Here is a 25,829-nt window from a genome sequence, read left to right as displayed (position 1 = left end):
GGTCTCAGATTCCCTGGAACTGGAGTTACAGACAGCGGTGAGCTGCCATGTGGGTACTGGGAATTGAACCCAGGTCCTCTGGTAGAGCAGTCAAGTGTTCTTTACCACTGAGCCATCTCTCCAGTCCAACCTTAAAATTTTTTATGGCTGATTTTAAACCCATTAATATTTTAGAAACACTTCACTTTGTTGCCTCAGTGTTATTGAAAGGAATCAAGATTGAGATGAGAAATAGGACCAAAGAAATTATTAATACTAAATACTAGACTTTAGAAACTTGATAGTTATATAACTGAAGAATAAAAACCAAAAACCTTATGGTTTCAGAGCATGTCTAACCTGTGTACTTCTGTAGTCTAATTTCTTTGAGTTTCATCTTCCTCATTTTAAAAACTATAATAAACACATCATAGGTTTAAGATTAAATGAGTTAATGTGTACACCTAGAACAAGGAAGGTAGACGTTCAATAAATTGGTTTCTTTTCTATCTGAAAAACACTTTAAAAGCCGATCAAAGGAGACATACAGAGATATATGTTTAACTTTACTATTTTGAGAGAAATAAGTTTTCTAAATTGTAGTTTCAGAAATTAAAAAGAAAGAAATACCAATAGTGGGAAAGGAGAAACCTCATGAAGAGCTAAATAAAGTACAGCTTTCTTGTGAAGTGCAATTATGAATCCATGACCTTCCTAAATCACTATTTAGGATATAACTTTCCTATTGAAAATGGCTATTGGTTATAGTCAATAAGTTTTTGGTGTGACTGTTCAAAAGTCAAAAAAGTAGGAGTTGACTAGTGAAACTCACTGGGTCACAAAAAAGACATGAAAACAGATAAGGGCTGGTAGGGAATAGGAAGGAACAAGAGAGAACAACAGAGGATGAATATGATCAAAATACATTATGTACATGCATGAAAATGTCATAATGAAACCCACTGTTATATACAATTAATACATGCAAATAAAACACCTTTAAAATAGGGATTAAAAAAGGAAGAAGCTTAAACCCAGTACTCGGAAGGCAGAGGTAGGTGGATCTCTGAGTTCGAGGCCAGCCTGGTCTACAAAGCAAGTTCCAGGACAGCCAGGACTGTTGCACAAAAAAACCCTGTCTCAACAAGAAAAAAAAAAAAAAAGAGGAAGAAGCAAATGTTTCATTTGTTCCAGTGAAGGAGAAAGATGCCCAGTTGGTATCAAAGAGTTGGTAGAGTTTTGAAAGAAGAAGCAAAGGTGCAAAACCAATCTTCTATGAAGCACTTAGCTTGCCACACAATATTAGGGAACACAAGACTATGACTTCTTTAAAGATGCTGGCATCGAGTAGTGTGAGGTAGATTTTGGGTATATGCATGCTTATGTGTTCTTGTGTGTATATACATATACAGATGTACATGAATGTATATGCACATGCATGTGGAGGCCAGAGGTCAAAGTCAAAGGTCTTATTTATTTATTTTTGATATATGGTCTCTTATTGAATATGTAAGAGATTTTTACAGACTCAGCATTTCAGCTTGGTCAGGGATCCTGTCTGTGCCTCTCAATGGTGTGAGTACAGGAGCAGGCTACCATGCCCAGCTTTTGACATGGATGTTGGGAATATGAACACAGGTCCTATGTTTATGTAAAAAGTACTTTACCAACTGAACCATCTCCCCGGCCCCGAACTAGATTTTAACTCTGTGATACGTAAGCCAAAGAGAAGGTTAACAAAGTGATTTTAATGACTAACTTGATTTTAAGGTTAGTAAAGTACAGAGAGTCAAATATGGTGTCATATAGCTATAATCTCAGTTCTGGGGAAGCTGAGGAACAAAGTTGGTAAATTTGAAGGTAGCCCAAACTACATATTGAGGTCTCGTTTCAAAAACAAAACAAACAAAAGCAAGCAAAGGTATCAGAGAATAACACAATAGTAATATTAGAAATGGTCAGCTCTAGGATAAACTGTGGGGATGTCTGAAACATGACAGAAATATAATAATCAGAGAAGAAACCTCAAGTCATAACTGACTAGTTAAATTAATACTAGCCAGAGCTGGTATTGGAGAGAACAATAAACCAAGTGGCCTATAAATATCAGCAATAAGGAATGATATTATTCGATGACATTAGTTCAGAGTACACATTTGACTCTCTGGTACAAGAACTTGGGGAAAAGGTTTTTTAGTTTACAAGCCCACAAGAGAACAAGTAATGTCCTCAGGATAATGTAAGAGGTTTATTATAGTAAGAGAAAAGAAAAGACAGAATACAGAGGATGTCTATGAATTCCAGAAGGTACAATGGAAGTTTTCAGAAGTTGGCATAGGATGGGAGAAAACAGCAATGGGCCTTGGTTTGGAAATTTAGAATTTCTTGTGTTTGGCATAAATAAGGATAAAGTTAGAATGTGAATAGGCTTCATGGCCTCACTGTAGGGAAAAGGGGCCAGCTAAAGAAACCCACCCTGACCCTGGAACATAGAACCAGTGAGAGAAACACAGCCTGGATCTGGGACCCAAGCCAGGGAAAGAAACACTTTATCCCTGAATCCAGAACCAAAGAAACAGGCCCTGACTCTGAAACCAGTGCCAAGAAACATACTTTGTCCCTAGAATCAGAGTCAGTGAAAGAAATATGCCCTGGCATTAGAATTAGAGCAAAGAAAAAAAAAAAAAAAAAAGCCAGTGAAAGAAACACAGTTTGGCTCTGAAATCAGAGCCATCTTGGCCTCTGACCAACAAAAGTAACCAATCCCTGAGCAGGAAAAACTAACCAAACCCTGAACAGAAAAATCTTCTCCCTGGAGAAACCCCGCCCCTAAGAAACCCTATATAAACCACCCTGCTGTTCAGTTGTGGGCTGTGCTATTCCCATCTTGATAGAGGCAGCCACTCTCCTGGACTTCTCCTTCCCGGATAAATCTCTTTCTCAAAAGAGTGTTTGGTATGAAGATCTTCATCGGCTATGACATCCCTTAGGGGGCTGAGCAAGGTGGAGCAGAATAGAAGAACTTTGCTAAGACGTCTCTTAAGGGAATGAGCAAGGCTGAAGCAGAAAAAGTAACTTTTTGCAGGAGCCAGAGGAGACTGCTACATTTTTGCAAAGGTTTCCCTTTTAGCAGAGTGAAGCAAAAGAAGCAAAAGCAACATCTTGGGCTGGAGAAGAAGCAGAGCTCTGCTGGGAAGCCCCCTTATGTGGGGGCTGAGCAAAGCTCAGCTGTAGTGGCTCTCCAGGAGAGGAGAGGAGTGAGATTGCTATATCCTGCAGAGAGATCATCCCCCACCATAGCCAACTCCAGGTACAGCCTGACTCCCCAAACAGTCAGGATACCTTCCCCCACAGAGATGTAACACTCGCTTACACTCACAAAAGTCACTAGTGGAAAGGCTGTAATTAGTGGATAGATACCTGTCAATACAAAAGAGAAATCTTGAAGGAAGACTATTTCACTGGCACTGTTGAGAGGAGTGTTTGGACTGGCACCCTGGCAACCCTATACCCAAAGAGTCTGGAATGTTCTGGTCTCAAGATCCACCTCAACTCCCCTCCCCCATCTCTTTCCCCAAACCCGCCCCTTCAAAGCCCTCCAAACACAGCTCCTCCCCCAGAGAGGCTCAAGACCACTCCCACAGGGTGTATAAGCTGCATCCCAGAAAACAGACATGTGGTTCTTCCAGTCTGGGGGCCCTGTCTCCTCTCTGAGGGGCCAGGAATCACCTGGGAATGCATTACCCATTAAACCTGAGCTTTTCCAATTTGGTCTGATTCAGTTTGATGCGTCAACGAAGAGGCCTTCAGGGTGCAAAAGACTTATCAAGGAGTATATCTGGTAAAGTAAGTACTACTCTAAGCCCAAGGTCCCTATCTATCAATCACTATCAATGAGAAAGGAAATCTGGGGACATAAGGTTTTAGTTTCTGAATGTAAGTTCACACTTGACTGCTACTGGTATAAAAAAAGTTAAAATTATGTCAATTCTTATTGACAAAGTGGAATCTAGATAACTAAGTACCTGTTTCAGCTCACAGATTCACTGAGATGATTTTGAATATTCAGTCAAAGCTGACAGCTATTTTATTTATCCCACATACAGTTAGGTCCCCTGGCCAGGTGGTGGCAAAACACACCTCTAATCCCAGCACTGGGGAGGCAGAGGCAGGCAGATCTGAGTTTGAGGCCAGCCTGGTCTATAGAGCGAGTTGCAGAACAACTAGAGCTACACAGAAAAACCTTGTCTTAAAAAAACAAAAACAAAACAAGCAAACAAAAAAACCAATTAGGTTCCCTGAGAGTTTCCCCAGTGTGAGATCTTTGCCTACAACTTTCAGTGTTATTTGTAATTTAATACCACAGTTCCTAAGTGCCTATAAAGTATAAGGATTTGTGCTAGTTGTCCCAAATGTTGTGGGGAACCCCAAAATAAGCTAATAGGGTTCATATCTCAATGTAAGAAAGTAAAAGTACTGTACTATAATACAAAAAAAGGATATAATGAAGGTTATGAGGGAGATACAACAAAATGCTGCAGGGATATAGGTTATGAAGAAATTAATTCCTTACACAAATATCTCACTGGATTATTATTAAACTCTGAAATTCTGACATTACTGATACAAAACTGAGAAAGCCAAAAAAAACTTATTATATTCAAATTTTACCTGGCAGTAGCAGTAAGCTCAATAATTTTCTGCCTTTTCAGATCTGCATCATGTATGGCTGTCTCGTATTTCTCTTCCATTTTTCTCAGCTTCTCTGCGGAGCTTTCCCTTTGTTTCTGGAGCTCTTGTTCTTGCTTTGATACCTGGTAAGGCAGTTTTCAGTTAAGTTCTCAAATGCAATTATACTCCAACATTTTACAGAGGAAAAATACTTTCATAAATATATCATTCAGTTTCAAGAAATAAAAATCAAAGTAAGCTGGTGTAATAGAATGTTAACTATAGCCTTAGACACTGGAAAAGCTGAAGCAGGAAGACAGCCTGAGTGTAGGAGCTCCAGACCAGTTTAGGCAATATAAAAAGACCCCATTTCAAAACTTAAACTTAGTATTAACAGTATAATCAAAATATAAACTAGGATGCTTTGAAACCATAAAGCATAACTAACTTCTTAATAATAGAAATAAGTTATTCATATATAACTTACTATTTTTATAGAAGGGAGCACATCTAACAGTAAAGTGAGAGTAATAAGAATTGAACAAGTCCAGGTGAGACTGAGTGCTTGCCTGCTAAAGGTGAGACCCTAAACTCAATCATCAGCACAACAATGAAGAAAAAGGAAGAAGAGGAAACCGGGAGGAAGGTTAAAAAATGAACACAAGCCGGGCGGTGGTGGCGCACGCCTTTAATCCCAGCACTCGGGAGGCAGAGCCAGGCGGATCTCTGTGAGTTCAAGGCCAGCCTGGGCTACCAAGTGAGTCCCAGGAAAGGCGCAAAGCTACACAGAGAAACCCTGTCTCGAAAAACCAAAAAAAAAAAAAATGAACACAATAGTAAAATTTTCCCTTTTTATTATCCCAATTTGAAAAGTTCTTACTTCTCATGTCAAAAAAAGGGAGTGGGGGGCTGAGGACAAATTCAGACAGACAGACACACACACACACACACACACACACACACACATATATATATATGATAAAAAGTTATAGTGTACTAAATAAAATAAAATAATTCATAATTTTTTTTATAAATTTTATTTCTTTTGAAAGAAAAAAATGGAACATATATGAAAGAGATTGAGACAAAGTGTACAAGAAATAAAAAAGATTAGTCACTTTTAATCCCAGCACTCAGGAGGAAGAGGCAGGTAGTTCTCTGTGAGTTCAAGGCCAGCCTGGTCTACAAAGCAAGTTCCAGGACGGCCAGGGCTGTTACACAGAGAAACCCTGTCTTAAAATCCAAAAAAAAAAAAAAAAAAAAATAGTCTCTTGTCTTTATTATCAAATTGTCTAGGATTCTTTCAGTGAAATGATAACATATTTATTTTATTTAAACAAATCTTTGTTGTGGTCTTAGAGATCGACCCCACAGTCTTGTGTGTGCTATACAGGAACTGTACCATGGGCTACAATCCCATAACTTATTTGTTTAGCTCAGTAGCAGTTTTATTTTGGGGGTAAAGGGGTTCTTTTATTGTACTGTTTTTCCAATTCATTAAAGAATGTTATACCACATGTGTTATTCAAAAAGGAGACTTCAGAAAACGCAATAATTTGGATAGGTATTAAATTTAGATTTAAGAAAAATTCAGTCAAGAAGTCTAAATTATAATAAAATTTTATGGCATGAGAAATATTGCCATCTTAGTAGGGGATCTAGGTCTGATTACATTTTCTGTTATTTTGTCTTTTTTTTCCCCTCAGAGCTGAGGACCGAATCCAGGGCCTTGCGCTAAATCCCCAATCCCAGATTACATTTTCTTAATCAAAAATCTGCAAATGATTTTTAAATTCTATTTCATAAAAATTAAACTATTTTTAGTCAATAATATATACCTGTTTTTCAAGTTTAGTCTGAATATCTTCTAGCTCTCCATTTCTAATTGTCTCTTGCTGTAACATCTGTTGCTGTTGCTGAAGAGTATGCTGTAGAATAGCATTTTGCTCACTAGTCTCTTGAAGACTATGATTCTTTATCTTTAGCTCTTTCTGCAAACAATATACCTAGCAAAGATATATATTCCTTGTTACAATGAAATGTTTCAAATAAAAAACAACAAATGTAAAAGCTGTCTTTCTTAATTATCCCATTTTTCATGTAGCATAGTTGGTCATGGAGAACAGCATGGTTCATTATTCCGACTGGAGAGATGAATATAGGGTTATTCCTATAAAAGATTATGAATACAGGAGATGTTAATAGGGTTTGCTCTTGTTTGGCATGATTTTGAAATGTTCCTATGCAATACATTGTTTCCGCTGGCTAGGATTCTGAAACATTTTCCTTTCTGAGAAGGAAAGCATTTTTATACTTATGGGCTGGTATCGTACTTTGAATGTAATTGGCCCCTATAGGCTCATAGGGAGTGGCACTATTGGGAAGTGTGGCCTTGTTGAAGGAAGTGTGTCGCTGTGGGGGCAGGCTTTGAGGTTTCTTTTGCTTAAGCATCAGTCAGTGTCACAGATCACTTCCTGTTGCCTGCAAAATATAGGACTCTCAGCTACAGCTACAGCTACAGCACCATGTCTGTCTGTACTCCACCATGTCCCACCATGATGATAATAGACTGAACCTCTGAACTGTAAGCAAACTACCCCAGTTAAATGTTTTCTTTATAAAAGCTGCTGTGGTCATGGTGTCTCTTCACAGCAATAGAAACCCTAAGATAGCTGGTCAACTGTTCTTATGTGACCTTTTACTCTCAAGTCACCAACAGCGTCTTCTAGGTACCAAGACTACAACACATCAACTCACATTTTACTGTTACAGGAAGGAGAATGCTCTATGCAACCCATCCCAGAAAGGAAAAGACAGAGGTAGCCCTGAATTGATATACATATAGTTCACTTGATGAACTTTCCCTTTTACAGATATAAAACCAAAATCACTACATAATAAAATCAGGTGATACTTATCATATTATACAGTGTTAATATTATAGTAGTTTATAAACTAATATTGCAGCAAATTGATCCAGACTATTCATATTCTAATACATATAAGAATAACAATATCAACTACGAAACTTCACTACAAATATTTAAGGTCTCAGTATGCTGGTCTCCAAAATTCCTTTAAAAGATGTCTTTAAGGTAGGTATGATGCTGCACACCTAAAACCCCAGCCCTTAGGAGGCTGAGGCAGGAGAATTATGAATTAGAAGCTGGCTAGAGCTACATAGCAAGGCCTTACCTGTCTATGTGGGTGGATGCTGAGGTTATAGAGATAATAAGACAACTCTTAATGAAAGTGTTAATTTTTGTTTCATGTGTGTATACATGTAGAGGTAAGAGAACAACTTGGAGGAGTCAGTTTTCTCCTTCTACCATGTGGGTTCTGGGGATAGCACACAGGTCATCATCAGTTTTGGGGCAAGTATCTTTACCTGCTCAGTCATCTCTTCAGCCCTTCAAGAAAGGTCTTTAATCTATTAACTGAAAAATTTATCTCAATAAAGTTTAATTGCTAAACCTAATTTTTTTAAAAAATATTATCGCACTATGTAGCCATGGATGGCTTAAAACTAAGTAGCTCAGGAATGCCTAAAATTCATGCTCCTTCGAAGTCAGCCATCCAAGGACTGGAATTATAAGTAAGTACCACCATGTCTCCCTATAAAGCTAATTCTTAATCCTTCAAGTAAGAACAAACAAAAACAAAATTTTTAAGTTTTGTCAGTACTAGGGAGGTAGAAGCAGGTGGATCTCTGAGTTTGACGCCAGCCTGGTCTACAGAATGAGTTTCAGAACAGCCAGGATGACACAGAGAAATCTGTTTCAAAAAAACCAACACCACCAAAAAAGTTAAAGTTTTGAAGAATTTTATACTTCTATGTCTAAAACAGTGCTTTAAATATTATTCATTTTATATTAAAATTACTATGTAATAATTGTAAAACTCTAACTTACTATTCTGATTCCCTAAAAATAAGTGAATTTGAATTTTAAGGTATTGTATTTTATGCTATACTAAATGAAAGTCTGTTCTTTAAAGAATATATAATTTAGAATTTGTTTTTAATGTCATATATATAGAAGTTAAACTGGTCTACAAAGTGAGTTATGGTACAGTCTGTACTGTTAAGACAGAAATCCTGTCTCAAAAAAACAAACAAAAATTACATTTAATGTAATATATATAAAAATATACAGTTAAAGCATATTAAGGAGATTAGAATGTAACTCAGTTGACAGAGTCTGCCTAATGTGGTGGTTTGAATGAGAATGGCTCCCACAGGCTCATATATTTGGATACTTTGTCGCCAGTGGATGGAACTGTTTGGGAAAGATTAAGAGGTGTGGCATTGTTAGAGGTATCTCACTGGTGGTAACTTTGAAGCTGCAAAAGACTCAGCCATTCACCTGCCTAGGCTCAGTGTGCCAGGCTCTGCTGACTCCCCATGGGAGATCTTGATTTGGGGGATGTGGGGATGTGGGGTGGCTTGGGAGGGAGGGCTGGGAGGTGGGAGGAGGGAGGAGGTGGGATCTGTGGGTGGTATGTCGAGTGAATAGAAAATTTCTTAATAAAGAAAAATGAAAAAAAAAGTTACAATAGTTCATACAACAGGTATTGTCACTGAAAATTAAAGATGTGTGCATAATGGGACCTAATTGTATCTCAGAAACAAATTCACAGATTTATGGTCAATTGACTTTTCAATAAAAATGATTTAAGAACCTAAAAAAAAAAAGACTCAGCCATTCCCAGTTTACTCTCTGCCTCATGGCTGTGTCTCAAGACATAAGCTCTGAGCTGGTGATCCAGTGCCTGCCTGCTGCTGTGCTCCCTGCCATGCTGGTCAAGGACTCACCCTCTGAAACTGGAAGCCCCAAATAAATTCTTTCTTCTCTAAGTTGCCTTGGTCATGGTGTCTTAGTATAGTAGCAGAAAAGTAACTTGACACCTAGAACCACATAAACCAGGTATGTTTGTACACACCTGTAATCTTAGCACTTGATAAGTAGAAGCAGGAAGATCATAAGTTCTATACCATTACTTATATAGCGAGTCTGAAATTAGCCCTGGATACCCTTGACCATTCTTGTCTTTAAAAAACCCAAACAAAATAAAGTATATTGAAAATACTATCACAAAATTAAAACAACAACAACAACAAACACTTGAAATTTTTCCTAAATAAAAGAATAATTTACTTCTTCAGACTTCTTCTTCAGCTGTTTTTCAAATTTTTCCTTATTTCCTTCCAATTGATTCAAATGCAAAGCAAGTTCTTCCTTACAGATTTCTAATGCTGAATCCAGTTGTCTGACCTAAAGTAAAAAGAAGCAAAATATAACATCAAAAAAGAAGAAGAAGAAGAAGAAGAAGAAGAAGAAGAAGAAGAAGAAGAAGAAGAAGAAGAAAAAGAAGAAGAAGAAGAAGAAGAAGAAGAAGAAGAAAAGAAAAAGAAAAGAGAAAAGAAAAGAAGAGAAAAATCAAGACTGAGTGTGGTGGCACATGCCTTTATCCCAGCACTCGGAAGGCAGAGACAGGCAAATCTCTGTGAGTTCCAGGGCAGCCTGATCTACAAAGTGAGTTCAGGACATCCAGGGCTACAGAGAGAGATCCTGTCTCAAAAAAAAAAAAAAATTGAATTATTAATTAATGAATACTTATTATTTGTACAATATTTTACAGATTTATCTCCTAATGTTACTTACTGCTTGAAACACTAAAATTGAGCCAGTAAGAAGGCTAGGCAGAAAAAGCACTAGCTGTGCAAGCCTAATGACCTGAGTTTGATTCCCAGAACCTATGGTGGAAGGAAACAATCAACTCAGCAAGTTATTCTAACCTCCAACCACATGCTGTAACACACGCACATGTGCAACACAACAAAAAGTAATAAATAAAAATTTAAACCTCTAAAATAGCTCTGTATAGGATATAAAATGATATGGTAGTAAAGATTGACTAAAAAAATGTATTAATCATGGCATATCAGGGAACTAAAGAAGAACCACAGAATAGAGTCCAGAACAAAGGAGAAAGTGTGTTCAGGGGCAAGGCACTATGAAAGACAACAGTGGACACTGGAAAGATCAAGAGTACAAACAGTCATTTGAAAGAATGTAAAGCAGACACACAAAAACACTCTCTTAAAAAGGTAAGCAGATTACTTATGTCTTAAGCCTCCTTGAATAATAAAAACAGGAAATTAAGAACAAATGTCCTATGAGTGTTGCTAAGATAAGAACATTTGGAAATGCTGGTTTATTAAGAAGATACATTTATCACAGAGGAAAAAAATCTTCTTTGCTTAGGATCTGTGAAAATATTTTTTAAAACAGCAATATAACTTGACTCAAGTATGTATAAATGCTTTGTTATCGAATATTAAAGAGCAAATCAAATTTAATAACTTTTTAAAAATTAGCTCAATGTCCTTAATTTGTATCCATGTCCATACTCATCTATTACTAGGTTCTTATCTTGCTTTTTTCTTTCCCCTTATAATTTTGAGCTTTAATGTTGCAGGGGGAGATTCCTTGTCTCTGAATAAAAACATCACATTTGAAACTGTGAAAGAAATTTCAGCAAGATTGGGGAAAAAAAGAGAAATTTTCTTCTCAGACACCATTTGACATTATGAAATGTCATCATGAAATCACCCCTGAAATTCTTTCTAAAAGGGAATTCTGGAGCCATGATTATGAAAGACTAGCTATCTCAGCTTGTTTATATAACTACCGACAGCCAAGAAGTCTGCCATTATGAATGACTATCTTTGTTTAAAAAAAAAAAAAACTGTTGTCCTAGTAACAACAATTTTTCAAGTTTAAAATTTTTTAAAATTATGTGTATGTGTGCATGTGGAATTGTGCACATGTGAATGCAGGTGTCCACAGAGTCCAGGAGAGGGTTTCAGATCTCCCTGGAGCTGAGTTAAGAGGCAGTTGCAAAGCTACCCAATGTGGATATTAGGAACCAAACCTGAGTCCTTTGTCTCCAGCCTCTAGTTTTAAATTTTTAAATTAACAGTTGTATTATGAAAAACAAAAATCCACCCAAGCATAGTGGCACACACCTTTAATCCCAGCACCCAGGAGGCAGAAGCAGACGGATCTCTGAGTTCAAGGCCAGCCTCGTCAACAGAGAGAGATCTAGAACAACCAGGGCTACTCAGAGAAACCCCGTCTCAATCAATAAACAAACAAACAAACAAACAAATAAATAAATAAAAAGAAAGGTAAAAATCTTTGTATGTTCTCTCTCTTAAGCAAGAGAACAGTCATTAGTACATTAAAAGATGGTAAAACCATTGTTATGAGGTTACTGAGGAATCAGACATTCACATGGCATAAACCACTCTAAAGATGGTCCAATAAATGTTCCTCGTAAACTAGTGACATCTGATGGCGGGGTTGTGGCTCAATGGTAGAACACAGCATACATAAGAACAGCATAAATGCTGGGCAGTGGTGGTACATGCCTTTAATCCCAGCATCTCAGAGGCAGAGGCAGGTGGATCTCTGTGAGTCTGAGCCCAGTCTGGTCTACAAAATGAGTTCCAGGACAGCCAGGGCTACACAGAGGAACTCTGTCTCAGAAAATTAAAAAAAAAAAAAAGACAGCATACACAAGGCCCTGGGTTAGATCTTTAAAAAAAAAAAAAAAAATTCTAAGATACATTAGTCGCCACACCTTTAGAAAGCTGTCAAGACTGACACAGAATATGGCTAGATATCCTGCAAGTCTAACAAGTTCCCGGATAATACTGCTGCTTTAACCAAGACTATAAAGAGTATTTTTAGATAATTGGGAAACTGTTAAACACCACCTTCTCTCAGGTGGCTGCCAAAAAGGGAAGAATGTTTATGGCAGATGTGGTGCATATATAAGCATGGATGTGTATTTGGTGAGGGAAGAAGAACGATGTAAGTATAGCTATAGCTTTAAGGACAGTGTATCTAGGTGAGAGGTACACAGATGTTCCTTGGGCTATACTTTGAATTCTTTTGTGGGTTTGACATTTTAAAAACAGGTAGGTAAAAATTAACAAATCAAGCAAAACCAATGAATAATAAAAGATTTCTTTCTTTAAAGAATTTTTGTCTTAATTATATGTAAATAATTAACATATACTGTATATAAACTTCTTGTACATGAATAAAATAAGCACAAAAATTAACTGCTCTGCTGAACGAAATAACCTCTTCAGGTACACAGTGTGGGGAATAATCAACTGATGATCTAAGGCTACTTAGCTTCAGTAAATGCTTGATTATTTGTCCATTTTCTTTATTGGGGAGGCAGATAATCCAGAAGGGAAATTGACAGAAAATATAGAAAAAAAACAAATATGATCTCTAAACCTAAGGCACATTCTTTCAACATTCTATTTAACAGATTTTGTTACCTGTTCAGAATTTATTTTAACTATGTTGGTGCTAGGAATCAAATGCAGGGCTTTGCTCATACTTAGAAAGGGACCTCACACTGAGCAACATCCATAGACTCAACCTTTTAGTTCTCACTGATCATACTTGTAAAATACAATTTAAAACTGATAGTTTTAACTTTCCTACACACAGTTCATCTAACTATTGGTCTTGCAATTAACAAATTGAATCATGCAAAGAAACTTACTCAAAAGTTATGAAAGATAATGACACAATCAGAAACAGAGGATCCCAGACATTTAGCTTACTGCTATAGATATTCCATGTCAAAATTATTTATATTTAGCCAGGTGTGGTGGTGCATGACTTTAATCCTAGCATTTGGGAGGAGATGCAGGCAGATTTCTGTGAGTTTGAGGCCAGCCTAGTCTATAAAGTGAGTTCCAGGACAGCTAGGGCTACACAAAGAAACCCTGTCTCAAAAAAACAAACAAACAACAACAACAACAACAACAACAACAAAAAACTTACTTATATTTGAACAAAGGAATTTTGCTTCTATATTTCTTTCTCATATTTATTTTTTCCCCAAACAGAAAACTCATTAAAAGCATCAAGGGAAAAAATATTCAATGTACAATTCATTTATTTTCTGATTTCTTATCTCTCATCTGGCCATTAATATATGGAAATTCCTTATTAAATTACTGCTTATTCTAGATAACTTAATAAGAACTAGAAGTTTAATAGCTATTGAATATTATTTAATGAAAGTTTCATGCCTACAACCTTAACATACAAATTTATTTATTTTTTTATTTTTTCCTTGCTTTTTGAAAAAAGGTCCTTAGCTGGCCTGGAACTCACTGTATAGATCAGGTTGACCTCAAACTTTTGGAAAACTCTTCACCCAAGTGCTAGGATTACAGGCAGGGGCTACTATGCTTGACCTGCATACTAACTTTTTAAAATTAAGTTTACCCTTACATATGTAAATGAACTGACAAGACACTAAATGTTAAAGAATTGTTGAATTCTATAGGAATAACTATAATGTGATGGTTAACATTACATTTAAGGTTTAGACTTAGTATGCTTGAGAGACCAAAAAGCACATCTAACATGAAAGCCCCTTTGCTGTGGGATATTCTGTATGGCAAATGTGTTGCTCTGATTGGTCAATAAATAAATAACTGATTGGCCAGTGGCTAGGCAGGAAGTATAGGTGGGACAAGGAGGAGAATAAAGCTGGGAAGTGGAAGGCTGAGAGAGAGAGAGACACTGCCAGCCACCACGATGACAAACAGCATGTGAAGATGCTGGTAAGCCACGAGCCATGTGGCAAGGTATAGATTAATGGAAATGGATTAATTTAAGTTGTAAGAACAGTTAGCAAGAAGCCTGCCACGGCCATACAGTTTGTAACCAATATAAGTCTCTGTGTTTACTTGGTCGGGTCTGAGTGGCTGTGGGACTGGCAGGTGAGAGAGATTTGTCCTGGCTGTGGGCCAGGCAGGAAAACTCCAGCTACACCCCTTGTTGTGGGATAACCTTTTTATACACTGTGAAGATGGCTGCTTTACCTCATCTGCATAAGGCACCTTCTGATAGGTTTAATAAAGACCTGAACAGCCAATAGCTAGAAGGAGAAGATAGACGGGACTTCTGGTCAGATATAGGAACTCTGGGAAGAATCTGAGAGGTCAGGATTAGCCAGTGAGACACAGAGGAAGTCAGATGTGCAGTATAGAGGAGAGATAATGAGCCATATGGCAGAACATAGATTAATATAAATGAGTTAATTGAGCTAGTTGGAAACAAGCCTAAGGTAAGGCCAAGCTTTCACACTTAATAAAAATTCGCCATATCATTATTTGGGAGCTGGCGGTCCAAAGAAAGTCTAGCTATGGCCCCTAACTTATAGAGGCTATATCCTAGCAGCCCACTTCCTTTTTCTCTCAAATGTTGAAAACTATTCTTAAATTGTCTGATCTTGTAAAATTTGCTGTTCTAGTAAATAGTAGGTCATAAGACTAACTGCTATCTCTGCATTTGTAATCAAACGTGTTTACTCTGATCAAAAAGATGACTAGAACAACTGTAAGACATATAATTAGACCCTGCCTACACATAGACAAAATATATACAATCGTGTGGCTTTTCCTTCATAAGCCTTCATGAATCTTGGGAGCACTCTCAGGTACAGTCCTGGCCCCACATTGGATGTCAGTATCTAAAATATAAAGCCTCTTATTAAAATATATTTATGGTCATGGTAAATCTCTAAGTGACCTCAGACCCATAACAATAAATAATGATGTAATTGTTGGGCTGGGGAGATAGCTCACAACAAGCATGGGGATCAGAGTTCAGATCTCTGGCAGCATGCATGTGTACATAATTCTAGCATTAAGAAGGCAGAGACAGGCAGGTCACTGAAGCTCACAGGCCAGGCTAAATAGCTGCTTCAGGTTTGATGACATATCCAATCCCCAAAAAATAAGATTGAGGAAGAGACCTGATTTCAACTTCTAGCCTCCATACACTCATATGCACATGTACTATACACATACACAAATATTGTCTCTCTCTCTCTCTCTCTCTCTCTCTCCCTCTCTTCCCCCTCCCTAAAGACACAATTGTTTGCATGGGCATACACAATCACAAAATGGGTTATAAACAGAATTCTAGGCAAAAAGTAGGTATCTTTATATTCAAACTATTTATGGTACAAGATGGCAGCATATTTAGACTTATTAACGCTAATAAAAACATAATGAATATATAGTAGTTCTTCCATATTCACAAGGGAAACATTTCAAAGATTATAGGATAATAAATATACTGCTTTTTCATACAGACACAAATGTACAAATTTAATGCCTTTTCTATCTTAATTAAGCACTTATCATGCTCTGTGGCTCCAGCTCTTATAGTATGAGGTACAAAAGTAAAACCATGCCAGGCGGTGGTGTCGCATGCCTTTAATCCCAGCACTCGGGAGGCAGAGCCAGGTGGATCTCTGTGAGTTCAAGGCCAGTGAGATCCAGGACAGGTACCAAAGCTACACAGAGAGACCCTGTCTCAAAAAAACAAAAACAAAAACAACCTTTGTGTGTGTGTGTGTGTGTGTGTGTGTGTGTGTGTGTATGTGTGTGTATGTGTGTGTGTGCATGCAGGTACTCTCAGAGGCCAGAAAAGGGTATGAGATCAGAGTTACAGGCAGCTGTAACTGCCCCACAGGCTGCTAGAACTGAACTCAGGTCCTATGCAAGAGCAGTACACACTCTTAAGTACTGAGCCATTTCCTCAGCTGTTTAATTGACGTTTATATATTACAATTTTAATAATTTATTGGGAAGAAAACCATAAAAATGTTTGTAATAGTAAAATAGAGGCCTGATAAGACAGCTTAGCAGGTAAAGATTCTTGTCTCCAAACTTGATTACCTGAATTCTATTCTTTATTTTTTTTTTTTTAAAGATTTATTTATTTATTACGTATACAGCATGTATGACTGCAGGCCAGAAGAGGGCACCAGATCTCATTACAGATGGTTGTGAGCCACCATGTGGTTGCTGGGAATTCAACTCAGGACCTTTGGAAGAGGAGTCAGTGCTCTTAACCTCTGAGACATCTCTCAAGCCCCTGAATTCTATTCTTAAGACCCATATGATAGAAGGAAAAAACTGACTCTTGCAAATTGTTCTCTGACTTCACACTCATGCTACGGCATGTGTATGCATTCACACGCACACGCGCGTGCATACACACACACACACACACACACACACACACAGAGGCACAAACACACAAAAAGTATACTATACTAGCCTTGACTGTTTCTTCAGATACATGAATCTGCAATGATTTCAAAGCTTCATCTTTCTTCATATTTTCTTTTTCCATTTCCTGTAAACAAATTTTGGTAAGAAAAATGTGTTTGCAAATAAATATTGAAAGTATATTAAATTTATGTTACAGCAACATAAACTTAAAATGTTAGCTTTTAAATAGTACTTTTAAAAACATGACATTACCACTTTATTTTCCGTCAAAAGTCTATCTAGTGATTCAAGGTGATGTTGTTTACATAGTATATCTTGCTGCAAAATGGACATAGTCTTTTCTTGCTCTTTGAATTGTTGGTCTCTTTTCTCTAGTTGCGTTTCAAGCTAAATATAAAAACAGGATTTTCATGTTATAGTTTTAAAACACTGGGAACACTTTAAACATAAATATATTTGAAAGTAAGTAGATTTTTGCATTTTAGAAATTTCCTTCAATTTCGCCGGGCGGTGGTGGCGCAGGCCTTTAATCCCAGCACTCGGGAGGCAGAGCCAGGCGGATCTCTGTGAGTTCGAGGCCAGCCTGGGCTACCCAGTGAATTCCAGGAAAGGCGCAAAGCTACACAGAGAAACCCTGTCTCGAAAAACCAAAAAAAAAAAAAAAAAAAAAAAAAAATTAAATCATATACCTATCTCTTTTCCCTTTCTTCCACCATTCCTATTATTGACTGGTCTGTTTTTGTGCTTTTATTAAATATGTGCAGCCATGAACAATATGGAGTACAATTTTCTGTCTTGAAATTTACTATAACAATACCTTTAAGCTTTAACAATTTGCTTTTTCTTTTACTCAATATAGTTTCAGATGTTTATCTGTGTTGACATACACCAGTCTAGTTCATTTACTTTAGGAAGTACTATACATAAGGAATTATGGTTTACTTTGGTATCTTGCTTTAATTTCTGCAACAATGTTGCAATAACACCCTTTACACAAGTCGGTTTATTCACATGTGTAAGAGTTTCTCTAGAACAAATCACCTAGAAATGGACTTCCTATTGGTAGGATAGGCACATTTTCATTTCAGTATGTATTCTCTTCCAATTACATAAAAATTTTTCTCTCTCTCCCTTCACCTTTTATTATTATTGGTTTTTAAGACTGGGTGCCACTCTATCATACTAACAACAAATGAAGATTACACTTCTTGTCAGTGTTTGCTATTACCACTCTTTCCTCTCACTCCCTACCTTCACATTATAATAAGAATTAAATGGTATTTTATTGTCTTTGTCTCGTTTTTTGAATTTAAGGTACTTGTCTTGTCAAATGAGTTTGAAAGTAGTTTATCTTCTTCTAGTAGACTATATAGTATCAGTGTATTCCATACACATAAGGAAGAATTTACCAGTGAAACCACATAGACTTAAAATTTCTTTTGGAAAAATGTGAAACTATGTTTCTTTCATTTTGTTTTGAAAAACCAGATCTCATTATATATTCCTAGCTAGTCTGAAACTTGCTATATAGACCACACTGACCTTGAGATCATGGAGATCCACCTTCCTCAGACTACCAAGTGCATTCTTCAGTTTGTTTTTATCACTTTGTGTTTTATGGTCTACAATGATATACCTCTGTAGTGATATTTTATTTGTGCTGAAATGTGATATTTTAAATAAAGTTTACCTGGAGATCAGAGATCATAGTCAGCCATAAACAGAAGTCAGGCAGTGGTAGCACACGCCTTTAATCCAATCACATGGCAGGCAGAGTCTCTATGTGTCCAAGGACACAGCCAAGTGTGGTGACACACGCCTTTAATCTCAGTACCAACCATAGAGAATTGGAGGTCTGTATGACAGGCAGTGACAAGGAATTGATGTGGCTGAGCTTAGAGCCAGTGAGAAGGCAGAATAGGAAGGCAATAAAGGCACCCCTGTATTTGGCTCTGTTTTTCTCATTTAGTAAGACTGTTTAGAAATTCAACTACATACCTTTTTTTTTTAAGTTCTGGCTGTCCTGGAACTCATTCTGCAGACCAGGCTGGCCTTGAACTCAGAGAGATGCACCTGCCTCTGCCTCCCAAGTGCTAGGATTAATGGTGTGAGTGTGTCCCACATGACACAGCTCTTTTATTCCTAATTCTTTCAAACCTCTAGGTCTAACTGATTACCAGTTTATAAATTTTCATGAACACTTTTAAAGATTCTCTTTATTGATGTATTCTTTCTTTTTTAAAAAAGGCAGGAGGGGAGTATTACATTTTATTTCCTTTTGTGTACATGTGTTTAAGAGCATGAAGGTTGGAAGACAACTTTCAAGAGTCAGTCTCTCCTTCCACTATGTGGGGTCCTGGAATTTAAACCCAATAATCAGGCTTGGCAGTAGGCAGCTATATCTGCTGACCCTTCTCACTAGGAGAGTACTTGGTTAGTACGTACAAATGCCCTGGATTCCATCCCCAGAAAACAAAAAATAAAAAAAATAAAGAAACAAACACTGGAGCCGAGTGTAGTGGTGGTACAGTCTTTAACCCCAGGACTTAGGAGGCAGAGGAAGATAAATCTCTGTGAGTTCAAGGCCAGCCTGGTCTACACAGTGATTTCCAAGACAGACAGCGATTCATAGTAAGACCCTAGTGCGCGCACGCGCTCGCACATACACACACACACACACACACAACAAACATCAGGACATTGTTTAGAAAGAGTGAGATTCTTATTATAGGTTTTGCCATTTATTTCTCTATGCCTTTGTTTCTTTATTTGCACTTAAAGAATTTTGGGTTAGAGTGTTTAAGGTTCTTTTCAGTACTAAAAAATACATAACTTACTCGTTCAATCTGCTTTTCCATTTCTTTATGCTGTTCAAGGTGAATTTTCTTTGCTTTTTCAAAAGCAAAACAAATTTTCTCATGTTCTGTATTGATATTGGATTCAAGGCTTCTTATTTTTTCATTCTTCTCCTAGAAATAAAAATATTGGGAAGAATATAACTAAAAGCCTGTTTTAGATAAAAATACATGAATCTACCAATAAACCTTCCATATTACATTCTTTAAGTACACTTTAATCAATACTTAAACAAGAAGACTGATTTCCAGGCAATAAAGTAGCCTAGAATTTGTCTCTGGTATGACCCAATGATGAAGTACCAAGATGAATGAAAACAGTGGAAAAGAAAGAACTCTGGAAATTCAAAAAAAAAAAGAGTGATAAGATAGCTCAGCAGTATAGAGAATCAAGACGTGACTTTAAAAAATAGAAAATCAAACAGAACAGTTTCCACTGATAGGGAAGAGGGGAGCCTCATCCAAACATTACCAGGCAACTCTAGTAAAAATGAGACTGAGACTCCTACTAACAGGACAAATCCATAGCTCTCACAAGCCTCAAATCCAGCTGCTGGTCTTGCTAGGACAATGACTTCTTAGACGGGACAGATCAGGAGTAGAGGAGTTCCCTTGGGTCAGAGGGCTGTGGCTGGACACTATCTTCAGGGAACCTATTATTTAAAACTAAAATACTCTGGGGGTCTGCACAAAGGGAACAATCACAACTAAGACAGATTAAATTCGACCTGCTACAACCCTAGCTGAGAGAGAGACTTGGGATGCAGTGGTAAGAACAGAAGGGCAGGCCACTAACAAGCTGAAGGGTAGGAAGGAGGAGGCCTGTTAGGCAGTGAGCTGTGCTGGGAAAGGGAGCTTTGCCACTAGCAGCCAGGAACAGGCTTCATCAGCTGAGAATAATTCTGAAGAATGAGCACTGTGAGCCTGAGATAGGGGGAGTGTGGGAATTGATAAATCTTTGGAGCTAAGTTTCTGTACTGACACTCACTGACGTAGGGGCAGAGAACTCTGAAATCCCAATGGACTACTTGAAACCCACAGCTACATCCATCCAGCAGGGTGATTAATACTTAGCAAATTTAAAAGTATAAAGGTAAAAAGGCAGGTCTACCCTTACACATCTCAGTACTGACTGCTTCCCCCAACTTCCAGTGTATTTAGGAGAAACCGTACAGCTACATCATTAACCACTCCAACGAGTACAAACCAGGGAATCTCAAGAAGATGAGAAAACCTGTCCCACTCACAGACTGCAGAGCAGAGTAGGCAGTAGACACTCTTACTGTGTAAAGAATGAAAGCTATTAAAGTGACAGCAGCTCTGGCTGGACACCAGAAAAAAGAGAGTCAGTGTCAGTTCAAGTCACAGGAAACACAAGTGACTTGTTGTGTAGCTGGGTGGCTGACTCTTCCTCCTCTCTTATTCCTTCCTCCCCCTCCTCTCAGATTTCTCCTATATATTCTCTCTGCCTGTCAGCACCACCTCTGGGATTCTCTGGGAACCTACTAATCTAAAAATATTTAAAAAAAAAAAAAAAAAAAAAAAAGATTACCTGGAGGCTACCAGCCTTGCTGTCCAGGAAAGTAGGTAGGTGATCTATAGCTCTCCATTTTTCCCTCCTCTCTTCCAAATCCAATCCTCCAGTCTCATCTATAGTCTACATACAACACATCTCCAATGGATAGTACAGACCTTCCCCTCCAATTTTCCCTCCTCCCACTCACTGTTTTATCCCAACCCTGAACCCCAGCAGGTATTTCCTGGGAACCCCACAAACTACTCTGGCCAGGGAAGCAGGTAGGCTAACTGCAGATCTTCACCTCTCCCTCTGTTCCTCCAATCTCATCCCAGCTTTGCAGCAGATTACCTGCTGTGGACTCTCCTCACTATCTGTTCCTATTCTTAGGGGACCAAGGAGATTCTATTGAAACATCCTGATTATTTTCCTCCTTTGATTCCTGAACCCCAACTAACCCCCACCCAGCCCATCCCCATTCCTACATGTCAGCTTCCAACACCCAGAAACACATAGGAATTTCATACCAGGTAACACACAGCCACCACACTCTCCTAAGAACTAGAGGGTAATAGAAACCGAAGAACAAAACATACATATGGTGATATTTTATTTGTACTGAAATATGATTTTATTTGTATGTTAATAAATAAAGTTGCCTGGGGGTCAGAGCTAATGGCAAGCCACAGCAGAAGTCTGGCAGTGGTAGCACACGCCTTTAATTCCGATCACATGACAGGCAGATCTCTGTGTGTTCAAGGATACCACCAGCATGGAGACATACGCCTTTAATCTCAATACCAACCATAGAAGACCTGGAGGTCTGTATAGATGGGCAGTGACGAGGAGGTCATGTGGTTGGGTTTACAACCAATGAGAAGGCAGAATAGAAAGTCAATAAAAAGGACAAACACACAGGAAGTAGCTCTCTTGCTGAGGAGGACAGCAGCGGCAGTGAAGGGTAAGGTTTTTAGCTCTTAGCTATTGCTCTGACCTCTTGGGCTTTTAACTCTGCAATTGACTCTGTGTTTCTTATTTAACAAGACAGTTACATCTACACATACATCCAACAAAGACAAGACCAGATATCAGCATCTAGAATTACAATCTTGAAAAAATAAAGTCATAGACTTGCAATCTTCCCAAACCCAGATGCCTAGATATTAGCATAAAAACACAATCAATAACAGCAAAGACAGTATGACCCCACTAGAGCTCAGCAACCACACACAGCATGCAGTGTGAATCCTAATTGGTCTTAATAATAAAAACTCAAAGAGTCACATTTAAGGGTAAATGCTGAAAGATTCTCTCAGAGAGAGAAAGGAGCAAGCCATAGCTACTTCTAAACTCTACTGAATCCTCAGACCAAAAGGGCTGAGCTCCTGTCTTCACCCCACCTTATCACTTCCTCTCTCTGTCCAGCCATATCACTTCCTGTTTCCTCCTCCCAAGTGCTGGGATTAAAGGTGTGTGCCACCACTGCCTGGCCTCTAGTGCCTAGCTCCACACTCTGATCTTGAGGCAAGCTTTATGTTTTAGAACACAAACAAAATATCACCACAACAGCAAGCCCTAACTATTGCAACATAGCTGAAGCATAAGAAAAAGGCCTTAAAATCGCCTTTATAAATATGATGGAGATTCTTAAAGAAGAAATGAATAAATCCCTTAAAGAAGTCTACGAAAACATAAACAAACAGTGAAAGAAAATGAAAAAAAAAAGTTCAAGACCAGAAAGTGAAAATAGAATTAATAAAGAAAACCCAAACTGAGGGAAATCTGGAAGTGAAAATTTTAGGAACTTGAGCAGGAATCTTGAACAGATAAAAGGAAAGTCTTACCAACAAAATGCAAGAGATAATCTCAGGCATTGAATACAACAGAAGGAATGGATACATTGTCAAAGAAATGTTAAATCTAAATAAGCTCCTGGCACAAAATGTCCAGTCAGTCTGGGACACTATGGAGACCAAATCTAAGATTAATAGGAATAAAGGAAGAAGAAAAAACACAGGTCAGAGGCAAAGAAAATATTTTCAACAAAATCATAGAAGAAAACTTCCCTAATTTAAAGGAGGTGTGTATCAAGGTACAAGAAGCATACAGAACACCAAGTAGACAAGATCAGAAAAGAAATTCCCCTTGGCATACAATAATCAAACCACGAAATGCACCAAACAAAGGAAATATATTAAAAGCTTCAAGGAAAAGATACCAAGTAACATATAAAGGCAGACCTATAAAAATAACACCTGACTTCTCAAAGAGACTCTAAGAGCCAGAGGGCCTGGACAGATGGTCTGCAGACTCTTAAGTGTTCTGTTGGAACCTTCAGCTCACTCCTGCTTGATCCAGAAAGCCCCATTCCTGTCTCTCTCTCTCTCTAAAACACACCCTCTCTGAAAATCTCTGAATAAAGAGAAGGCACCAAAAAGCCCAGTTCCACCTTCTTGGTGGCTATGATAGCTCCTCCCCTGAAGTTGCCAGCTGCCCAAATCCACACCCAAGCATTCTAGCTTTTGACCATACTTGGGCTCAAACCAGGCTCTTGGCAGACATGCCATCACCCCTCAGCTACAAGCTATATAAGCTCCCTGCTTTAGACTGGGTGTGTGACTTCTCCCACCTTGATCTCTGGGGCTGGAGAAGTCACCCGAGAGTGGCCGTGCTCAAATAAACCTGTCCTTTTACTTTTTCAATTCCGCTTAATCTGGCTTAATGCATCAGTGGAGAAACCTATTATCAGGGTACAGACACCACATTATTATTATTATTACTAAGACACCACAGATGCCAGCCCAGATTACTACACCCAGTAAAACTTTCAATCACAATAAATGAAGAAAGACATTACATGACAAAAACCAAATTTACGTGGTATTAATCTACAAATCTATCCCTACAGAAGGTATTAGAAGAAAATTCCAGTCTAAAAGAGGTGTGATGGCTATTCTTGGCTGTCAATTTGACTACATCTGAAATTAACTAAAAGCCAAATGACAGAGGGATTCCCCACCCCCTTTTTTTTTCCTTTTTGGATTTTTGAGACAGGGTTTCTCTGTACAGCTTTGGAGCCTGTCCTGGAACTCACTCTGTAGACTAGGATATCCTTGAACTCACAGGGATCCACCTGCTTCTGCCTCCCGAGTGCTAGGATTAAGGCGTGCACCACCACCACCACCACCACCACCACCACCACCACCACCACCACATGGTGGATCTTTTTTCTAAATTAAATCATTTGAAAATGAAAGATCCACCTTTAATCTGGACCACACCATCTGCTGGCAGCCTATATACAGGACATGTAAGAAGGAACCTCGTGCTCATGCTCAACCCCCCCCCCCCCCCCCCCCCCCCCCCCCCCCCCCCCCCGCTTGCTAGCAAGTCCATTTCCTCGCTGGCATTACTTCAGGATTCCAGCATATACTGAAGACCAGCTGAGACATTCGGCCTTGTAAACGTAACAACTACTGGATTCTTGGACCTTCCATTCATAGGCAGCCAATGCTGAATTAGTTGGACCATAGCCTGTAAGTCATTTTAATAAATGTCCTTTTTATTTATATATAGATATAAATTTATATATACGTGTATGTATATATATATATATATATATATATATAGAGAGAGAGAGAGAGAGAGAGATTCTATAATTTCTGTTACTCTAAAGAACTCTGATTAATACAAGAGGTTAATCATACCCAAGAAAACACAGGGAATAAATAATCATAGACCAGCAAATCAAAAGAGGGAAAATACATGTGTGTACACACACACGACATAGCCAAAAAACAGGAATCAACAAACAATGCTCACTGATAACTCTCAATATTAGTGGTCTCAATTCCCCCAATAAAAAGACAGAAAAATAGAACAGATTCAAAAACAGGATCCACACTTGTGCTGCATCTAAGAAAAACACTTTAACATCAAGGATAGATATCACCTCAGAGTAAAAGGATGGAAAAAAAAATAATCCAAGCAAACAGACCTAAGAAGCAAGCTGGTTAGCCACTTTCAAATCTGACAAAATAGAAAATTAGTTTTTCAAACCAAAACTATTCAGAAGAGATAGAGGACACTACATACTCATCAAAGGAAAAATACACCAAGAGGATATTGCAATTCTGAACACCTATGCAACAAACACAGGGCACCCAAGTCATACAAGAAGCATCACTCTATCTTAATCATGCATCAACCTCCACACACCGACAGTGGGTGACTTCAACACCCAACGGCCAGCAAAGTAGCAGGACACAAAATTAACAATTTTGGGGAAGCGATACATTTCACAATAGTCTGAAAAAAATATAAAATAAGCCAGGTAGTAGTGGCACACCCCTTTAATCCCAGCACTTGGGAGGCAGAAGCAGGCTGATCTCTGTGAGTTCGAGGCCAGCCTTGTCTACAGATCGAGTTCCAGGAGATGCTCCAAAGCTATACAGAGAAACACTGTCTAGAAAAAAAAAATTGTATGAAAAAACATTGAAGAAAGAAATTGAGGAAGATATCAGATGATGGAAAGATCACCCATGCACATGGATCAGTAGGATTAATATAATAAAAATGGACATTCTACCCAAAGCAATCTACAAATTAAATGAAATTCCCATCAAAATTCTAACACAATTCTTCAAAGAACTTGACCCGACAATTTTCAGCTTTA

The 25,829-nt window shown here is 38.1% G+C and overlaps 1 protein-coding gene across 4 annotated transcripts in view; it reads right to left on the bottom strand.

Moving 5' to 3' along the window:
• Ccdc18 (coiled-coil domain containing 18) overlaps window positions 1–25,829 on the bottom strand; it is a 129,941-nt gene that overhangs the window by 40,254 nt on the left and 63,858 nt on the right. For all 4 annotated transcript variants that reach the window (XM_052735702.1, XM_052735704.1, XM_052735705.1 and 1 more), the window contains 6 exons: window positions 19,621–19,752; window positions 17,036–17,170; window positions 16,830–16,907; window positions 9,807–9,923; window positions 6,489–6,656; window positions 4,651–4,793 (listed from right to left, as the gene is read on the bottom strand). In XM_052735702.1, coding sequence (XP_052591662.1) covers window positions 4,651–4,793; window positions 6,489–6,656; window positions 9,807–9,923; window positions 16,830–16,907; window positions 17,036–17,170; window positions 19,621–19,752 — 773 coding nt within the window. The remainder of the gene's footprint in view (window positions 1–4,650; window positions 4,794–6,488; window positions 6,657–9,806; window positions 9,924–16,829; window positions 16,908–17,035; window positions 17,171–19,620; window positions 19,753–25,829) is intronic.

This window comes from Peromyscus californicus, unplaced genomic scaffold, assembly GCF_007827085.1.
Source record: "Peromyscus californicus insignis strain IS unplaced genomic scaffold, ASM782708v3 Scaffold_13__1_contigs__length_99412109, whole genome shotgun sequence".
Lineage (NCBI taxonomy): Eukaryota > Metazoa > Chordata > Mammalia > Rodentia > Cricetidae > Peromyscus > Peromyscus californicus.
The sequence above is the reverse complement of the archived record's forward strand: the minus strand, read 5'-3'. Positions and strand labels throughout refer to the sequence as shown.